This window comes from Pygoscelis adeliae, unplaced genomic scaffold (genome assembly GCF_000699105.1).
Source record: "Pygoscelis adeliae isolate BGI_AS28 unplaced genomic scaffold, ASM69910v1 Scaffold390, whole genome shotgun sequence".
Taxonomy (NCBI): Eukaryota; Metazoa; Chordata; class Aves; order Sphenisciformes; family Spheniscidae; genus Pygoscelis; species Pygoscelis adeliae.
Genome location: NW_008823921.1, coordinates 556,524 through 564,963, shown reverse-complemented (window position 1 = coordinate 564,963; position 8,440 = coordinate 556,524). Strand labels below are relative to the sequence as shown.

Sequence of the window (8,440 nt, the reverse complement as noted above, 5' to 3'; positions counted from 1 at the left end):
CGGAGCTCTGCACATCCTGGTATAGCGGAAGGTGTCCCTGCCCACGGCAGGGGGGTTGGACTGGACGATCTTCAAAGGTCCCTCCCAACCCAAACCATTCTGTGATTCTATGATCATCCTTCTCACCAGCTTTGGGCATCCCTGCTGCACCAGGACATCCCGCTCAGCAGACGTGCGCAGCTGCTCGCAGCCCGTGGGCCGTGGGCAGTGAGGGCCTGCGCAGAGGAGCACGCTGGCACGCTCCTGCCGCTGAGGGGGGGGGGTATTTTTATTTTCCTTGTATGTCCTAAGGAGCTGAGAGCTGCATTCATTGCCTCTGCCTCGCTACCCACTCCAACACAAGCTTACTCCAGGGCAAGACCCTGCTGATAAAGGCTCTTTAAGGACAGGAGGACTGTCCGTGGCTGCACCGTCCCTGGCGATAGGTGAACACGGGATAAATCCATCCTCTCCGAGATGCAAACAGCGCACAAGGAGCTCTTGTGTGTTGTTCCCAGCCCTCCACTTCAGCGGGACGAGGCTGCCGCTAACCAGGCTAATGGAGCGCGAGGGAATTGACCCTCAGCAGCTGTCTGAATTATTTCATAGCATAAGTAAAACATTGGCTTGATCCCAAAAGCTTGCTTCCCAGCATACCCACCAACTAAATGTGTATTCCTTTGAAAATCCCCCTCCTGCGGGGAAGGGGTGCAGGGGTACATCTCCCCGCTGCAAGTCGCGTCGGGGACTGGGAGTGTGCATGCTGCTGGCACCGCGGTTCGACCAGAGATGCCCAAATTGGCTTTGAGCAGCATGACCTTGGTCATCACCAGCAGCGCCGCTGCAATGGCAAGAGGTCTCACTTGGGTGGGTCTCCCAGGCAGATGCACATCTCAGGCTGGTTTTGCAGTCGAGGTGTGCACAAACCGGGAACTCCCAAGGATGGTTTTCATGGTGCTTTATTGACTGTTCAGCATCTCACGTGGAGAAGCTATAGTCATCGTCTCCTGCAGCAGTCTGAGTTGGGCAAGGCGCTCTCTGTGATAAAATCGGTGTCGTGAAACCAAACTCCAGAGTCTGTGCAAGAGCATTTAGCTCTGTGCCTAAGAAGAACCTTTTGGCTACAGGGGGGAAGGACTCTGGGCTAAAATGCCTGGAGAAGAAAAATGGGGATTTCATTTTATAACTGCAGTTGTAGGTAGTGTAAGACCTCTTTAAAGTTGGTCTGGGAGGGAGCAGGTAAGCAGAGCATGGGGGTGTGATGGATGGATACAGGCACCGGTGTTGGATGCAGCACAAAATGAGCAGCCGAAGGGCATTAAATCACATAAGCCAAACAAAAATCTTCCCAGTTCCTGGGAAATTAGGTGGTCTCGCTTTTCAGATACTTGGATTAGTTGGGCAGCCTTCAGTGCTTGGCCAAGGAGCTGGTGCATCAATGGGCACCACCTACGGTGTCCTGCAGCTGATCTCCTCGCTGTCAGCGGGGAGGGTGTAGGGGCAAACCTCACCTTACCATGGTCTGCAATTAACTTTGCTCAGCAGCCTGGATGAGACTAATGAGCTTTCTAGCCTTGATAGGTGTCATCTCTTTGACCTGATTGTACTTTTCAGGAATTTCTCTTGCTGTCAGTAACGTCTCAGTCCAGCAGTTTTGATTCCAAAGCTTCTTTTACAATACAAATGTGTGGTCTGTGGGGTTTTTTTTTTTCCTTTCCTCTGCTATTTTTAGCTTCTTTTTAATTGGCAAGATATAAGACAGGCACTGGACGTCAGCCTTGAACGGCAGATTGCTTGGGGCTCCGCTGCTGTGGTTTCAGCGGAGGTCAGCGTGTTGGGCGAGCTGGCACGTGCTGTGGCGTGGTCGCATGCCACAGGGCTGGCCCCGGCCCACGGGCACTCCGGGGGCACAGCCGGGACCGAGATCCTCCCGCACCCACACGTTGCAGTTGTGGTGCATGGGCTTGGGCCGTGGCTGGCTGCCGGGGAGGACCAGGAGAGGCGGGCTCACCCGCGAGAGCCTCGCTGTATGGGGCACTTGGTGGACCCTTGGCAGCTCATGCCACCATGGTTCAGAGCTTTCCCGGGGGTGCCCGCGTTGTCCTGCATCGATTTTGGCCACGCGGACGTGCCCCTTGCCCTAAAACGAACCCCTTTCCCGTCTGAAAGCGGTCGCCTTAATAACATAGCTGAAATGGAGGGGACGGATGGGGACAGCGGCAGCTCAGTGGCATCCCACCACACTGCCCCTGCGTCCTCCGCACTGGGTTATCGACACGTCCCAACTGCCAGCCCTGGTTTAGGACGTGGGTCTCCTCCTCCAGGACCAGCCCCAGCCCCGGTGGTGCCAGTGTCTGAGCTGGGCGGTGGGGCTGAGGCACCAGCTGATGCCGACAGGAAGGCTTCTGCTCGCTGTTCTTTCTAGCTGTCACGTTTGTTCCCAAATACAATTATTTTGTCTCGCTGAGCTTAATAGGAATTAAAAAATCTTTGTGAATCAGCCTTGGAGGGGGTGGAGGAGGGAGGGACAATAAACCACAGGCCGAGAAGTGACATGAAGACGGGTGATGTTTAAATGTTCTGCCTGATGACATCATCTCGCAGGAGCCATGAAAGACCTGGCCTGTGATGCCGGGAGCAGGGACACATGACTCAGCCGTGCCTTTGTGCTGCTCTGAGTCATCCTGCCAGCCCTGTGCCTTCCGCATGAGCTTTCCTTGGCGTTTGGGAGAGCATCTCCCAGTGTTGGAGCATCAAGCATCTCCACAGGCTGGGGATGCTTGAAGGTCTCTAGCCAACCTCCCTTCGGATGCTGGAGGACTCTCTGGCTGCGTTCATTGAACACAAGGGCTGTCGTTGGAGATGATTTCCCAGTTTCATGCTTGATCTGTAGAATCAAGACTCTTATCCAAACAGAAATCTTTGATTAGGCTGCTTGACTCTTAAAAACCCTTGTGCTTTTCTGCTCTTGGGTGGCAAAGCCACCTCTGCTCTTTACAGGGAACGTAGATGTGTAAACCTTGGGGGCGAAGGGGGAGGCAGGAGCTGATGGTGTGCTTGTCTGCTGGTGGAGGTGGTGTGAAGAGGCCTCATACGTGATGGTCACTGGCAAGGTGACCGCTGCTGGGTCAAATCAAAGACCAAACCATGTGCAGCAAGCCGCTGGGGCTTGTGATTTTTGTTGTGCTTCACACTGACAATAGCCAGGAGATTAAACACTCGGTTTAATCTGGGTGTTGAAGGAAGCCCCATCACTCCGGAGGGTTAGCTCAAGACACGTTGGCTGGGTTTCTCTTCCTCTTCCCTGGGCCACCCCTTCCAGGGCAAAGCTGGAGATGGGACCTCAAGTTACCTCCTTCGAACTGGCACCTGGGAGCGGGAGGACTGGTTTCCCTTGGTCCCCGGCTTCCCAGTAGTTCAGAGAACATGGAAGGAGCTAAAATCCACCTCTGTTGCCTGCACAATCTCATCTCCTAGGCTTGAAAGGGGATTTGCCTGTGTTGTGCCGCTGAAATAAGGTACAGCTCGTGGATGCCCACTGCTCCTGGTCCACCGCATCTCTGAGCAGACGTTTGGGGTCCTTCTGTACAGGATGGCAGCAGAGAAGGAGGGATCTGCATGAAGCTGCATGGCCCTGGCCAGCTTGAAGCCCACTGGTGTTGATGTATTTGATTCCCCGGAGTGCAGCAGGTGGCTATTCTGGGAACACAGCATTTAGTTGTTTCTTGGCAATTAAGACAGACAAAGCGACCAACTTCAAAAAACACTGCGGTGGTTGGTATAAATAGCAAACTCACCACATTTCCACTCAGTCCCTCCAAAACCTGCCTCCTGCGCTGAATGAGTTTCTTTGGGACTAAGGTATGTGTTTGCTTTTTTTTTTTGGGGGGGGGTTCTGCTCTGCTGTACTTATTCTTGGCTCCGCAGCTCTGGCAGACATCCCGCCGTCCCGCAGCCCGGCACTGCCCGGGGATGCCGGTGCGGGGGCTGCTTTCCGTAGAGGTCTTGCCCTGGGACCTGGGATGCGCAGGCGGCTCAGCCTTGCCCGGGACTGGGTGTCCTGGCTGCGAGACGAGGCGGGATGCTGGCCGGGGCCGCGGCATGGCCGGAGGCTCCGTGCTGTCCCGCAGGCAGATGGGATGGTCTTTCCAGGCACGGAGGGCAGCAGCTTTTGATAAAATCATGCTGGCGAGCGCCTGCCTTTCTTCCTGTTTTAATAGCCCCTGTTACCATATCCTGGGATAACAGGGCGATGTGGCAGAAGGCCGATGCTGCCAGCTCCTCTGCCAGCTCTGGTGGGCGCGTGGCTGTTCCAGCTCGGATGCTCGGAGCTGTCGGCGCTTCCCGTGGGGCTGCCTGGGCAGGACACCCTTCGCCAAACCGGCTGCCACCTCTTACGATAGCAATACGATATCAATAGCTGCTCGCCTGACAAAGCTCCTACGTGGTTTGCTTGCTGGAGAGTTTCCCCCAGGCTGCGGGTGTTCGTTTCTCGTTCAGCACTCGGGCTGTGCCGCCAGCATCCTTTCTGGCTTCATACGGGTATGTTCCATGCTGGGCTCCAAACTTGCCCTTTCCTGGTGCCTCTCGGGATGGATGATGGCCTGGTGGAGATGATGGGTCCTGACATTCGAGTTCAGACCCTCCTTGGCCATTGACTTCCAGAAGCAAATACACCAGCCTTTCTTTGGCCTCATTCTCCCAGCTTCTGTCACTTTGGCTAAAATCATGGGTTGCTGTGTCTGTGTGAGCCCGCGCCGGGCGCCTGGCTGGTGCTGCCGTCCTCCCAGCCCTCCTGCGGTCTGAGTTATGGGGTCTGGGACAGAAGCTCCATTACCGGAGGGCAGCGTCCCGAGATCTCCGGCGTGGCTGTCCCCGGGATATGGTATGGGTTTTTTTTTCAGCTCACACAAGGCTTTCTGTCCGCCTGTGCCATGCTGCCTCGTACACCCACAGTTCCGCCGGCTGCCTGCCAAGTTTCCTCTGCTCTTATCGCTGCTCTTGGCTGCGGGGTGCTGCAGACCGCCGTGGTGCTTCCCCTCCGACGGCGGGTTCCCCACATACCTTCCAGTTTCCATCATCCTCTGTGCGCTTGCCCTTCCAAGCCATCGGAGACATCATTTCTTCCAACCTGCTCACAATAGCTCAGGATGACAAAGTCTATTGAAGTCTTGTCTTCTGGGTCCTTCCAGCCTCTTGTTTCTCCTAACGCTTGATGAAATCTATGAAAAATGGCCTGTGGTGATTTTTTTTTTTCCTCTTTTTTCCCATGGAAGGCCAAGAAAGAAGAAACCACATGAATGTTTTGGTTTGAGGTCTAGAGGGAAATGCTAGGGGGTTGCTGTTTTGGCTCGTGACTCTTTTTCTTTTTGCTTGCCATTGCTGTTAGCTGCACAGCCTGAAAGAAACAGGTTTGGCATTACAGCTGTGAGTGTCTTGGTTGAGGAGCAGCGTGTGAGAGCATCAGCTCCTGGGAGAACAGGGGTTAGAAGCCAGCAAGGACTCTGGCTTCAATGAGCCTTGAGTCCACACCAAGCCTTGGCTGGGTGGGCGCCCCTGTCCTGGCTGTTGGCTGGGGTGGGCTTGTACAGCCCCGTGTACCCCGTCCTCGGGGATGCAGCTCTCTGCATGAAGCGACGTTACTCGTTTGGACGGATCCCACCGTGCGTACACTGGGTATTACGGCCTGCATTTAGGGATAGCTCTGCTGAATGCCTGCTGCTCTCACTCTCTGATGGTCACTGCAGAGTTTCTGGGTGGCTCTGGCTGAAGTCAGAGAAGAGACATGGCAGTGACAAAAGATGCAAGACGCACATGCCTAAATGCCTCTTTTTTTTTCCTTTGCAGCTCGACAGGACAGAGACAGCCGTGAACAACCTCAACCCAGCTTTCGCCAAGAAGTTCGTCGTCGACTACCACTTTGAAGAAGTGCAGAAGCTCAAGTTTGCCCTGTTTGACCAGGACAAGTCGAGCATGCAGCTGTACGAGCATGACTTCCTGGGCGAATTCTCCTGCACGCTGGGCACGGTGAGTCTCTGAGGTCCCTGCAGCTTGCTGTCCTCCAGCAAAGGGACTCCAAATCATGTCAGCCGCAGGGACATGGGAGGATTAGAGCTGCTACTTTTATCTACTGTAAAGTTTGCTGGGTCCTCCCTGGGAAAAATAATTTAATTTACTTGTCACACTTCAACTGTTGAGGTTGAACTGTTCCACGTTAGGGCTGTTGGCTACTTGCCCAAGTCTAAGCTGGTCATACTGTGGGCTTCTGCTAATGCCTGCAGAGAGACATCAGCTGGAAGCTTTTGGAGGTACCTGTATCTCCCCATGGGTTATAGCAAGAGCCCTGATGACAAGCTTGGATTTGGACTAGGGAAACTTCCAGAAGTTTAAAGTTAGGATGCATTGCGGTCTACCTTTCTATCTCAGTTTTGTTTTTCTTCCCCCCCCCCAAGCTTTATCCATTGCCGTTGTGTAGCAAATCATCTCTCCTACTTTAGCGTCTGGGTGCAGGAATGTGTCCTCTGCTCTTCTGTGGAAAAGCTTTTGGGACACAATGCGATTTATAAGCCTTTGGAAAGTCTTTGTGTCCATGAGCCCAGACCCTGTTAGAAGTTGGCAGCTACCATTATCCAAACGTCTTTGTCCTCTGAGCTTGCTCTGACTCAGAGGCAAGGAATGAGGGGGATTTTTTCCGTTCTTTTGCAGCATCCGGCTGCTCGGGGTTGCTGTGGTACCTGGCACAAGCGCAGGGGCTGGGAGAAACTGTCTCTGTTGTGTCTGATGCTGGGAACTGGGAGGAAGGAGACACTGCAATAGGTGGCTCGGCGTGGACAGCCAGCCCAAGGTGTTCAGGAAGGCTCATGAGTGCGAGTGCTTTATTACGCAGCCTGCAATATGGCACTGCACATGGCAAGGGGGGCCGAGTGACCTTACCATTGCCAACTCAAGAGCTTGACGTGTTAGAAGAGCACTGACATTTACAGAGTTTGATGTTTAATGTCTGGGTTTTCGGAATAGCTCTGTGATGACCTAATTCTGCTCCTGCAGAAGTTAAGAGACAGTGCAGGCAACAGCCCAGGCCGGTGTTCAGTGATTTAGACCAAACCCATCCTTTACTCTTAGTCCCGTTGCTGAAATGCAGCCACCTCTGGCGTGGGGCAGTTCAGCAATGCTCCTTGCGAAGGTCACGGTCTTGGTGGAAGCTGCAAGCACACAATTTATGGACATAAGGAAACAAAGCTGAGACATTGCTGTTCCTAAACGTGGCTCTACAGAAGTCCAGGGCTCTGCAGGCTCATGCCGGAGAGGAACGTTATCCATATGCGCTGGGGAGAAAGGTGGACCCTCCTGCTTGCTGAGTCTCTCAGAAGAGCCCTACCCTTTCTGGCGCTTTGAAAGGTGATTAGCTCAGAGCATGAGACTGGACAGGCCATCCTGGGGCTGTGGTAATGGTGGGGACTGGGCAGCTGTTGGCAAATCTCACATCCAAGGTGCTCGCTCAGAACAGTTGATGGTTTAGCAGTGGTGGCTCACAGGCGTGGCGTAACTGTCTACTGTGTCTTTAGGCACAGCTGGTAGGCTTAGTCCATCAGAAAAAAGAGAGCTCTGAACTTCTGTAATCTCATGCAAGTATTTACACTCCGCCAAAGAGAACTTGGCTTATGTGTGTGCCCAGTTTCTGATGAGTTTTTGCAGCGCTTCCCGTGTGAGCTTCTTGGTGACCTTTAGTCCACACACCAGCTTGGAATGGGGGGATCTTCTCATCTTCCTTTTTTCCCTGAAATTCTCCGTTAGCCTCCTCTCCCTGTGGCCAGCACGGGCTTGCAGCACAGCCCGGTTGCGGGGCAGAGGTGGACCGGAGGGGTAGCACGTGCGCAAGGGTGCCTGGTGAGGAGAGGGGTGAAACAGTGCAGACGGGGGTTTGTGGGTTCAGCCACCCTGCTGTGGGTTTTCTGATGTCTAGATTTTGTCTGGTGAGATGTTTCCATAAGCCTGGCCAGTTTTGAGGCACGAGCAGCTCTTAGAAGGGAGGGAGAGCAGCCGTGGGCAGCAACAACGGCACAGCGAGCCTCTGACTTCAATTTTGAGTTTGCATCAGAGCCCTATCAGATTAGCCAGATTATTTTATTGCAGCTAATTAGGTCTGTGGTGAGATTTAAAAGGGCAGCTGGATCATTCACGGGCCTGTAATGACCTCTGCGGCCAAACGAAATGTAACAGGGCTCAAACTGCAGGCTGGGTGTCGGTGGTTTCTGCTAGCCAGGGTTGCGAGGAGATTTGGCCTCCTTGTGCACGGCGTGGCACAAACATCTAGTTATGCTGGCCGGTGATTCCTGTGCATTTATGGATCAAAAGCACCAAGACATGGCTGGCTAGCCATAATGGGGAAGGGGTTTTGCCATGAAATTGCAAAAATCATAGGATCACAGAATAGTTTGGGTTGGAAGGGACCTCTAAAGGT

General features: G+C 53.8%; 1 protein-coding gene across 1 annotated transcript in view; it reads left to right on the top strand.

The window, feature by feature from the left end:
* The window catches only part of CPNE2 (copine II), a 52,690-nt gene that overhangs the window by 11,710 nt on the left and 32,540 nt on the right, over window positions 1-8,440 (top strand). The window contains exon 3 of the mRNA XM_009319851.1: window positions 5,827-6,006. Within this exon, the coding sequence (XP_009318126.1) occupies window positions 5,827-6,006 (180 nt within the window). The remainder of the gene's footprint in view (window positions 1-5,826; window positions 6,007-8,440) is intronic.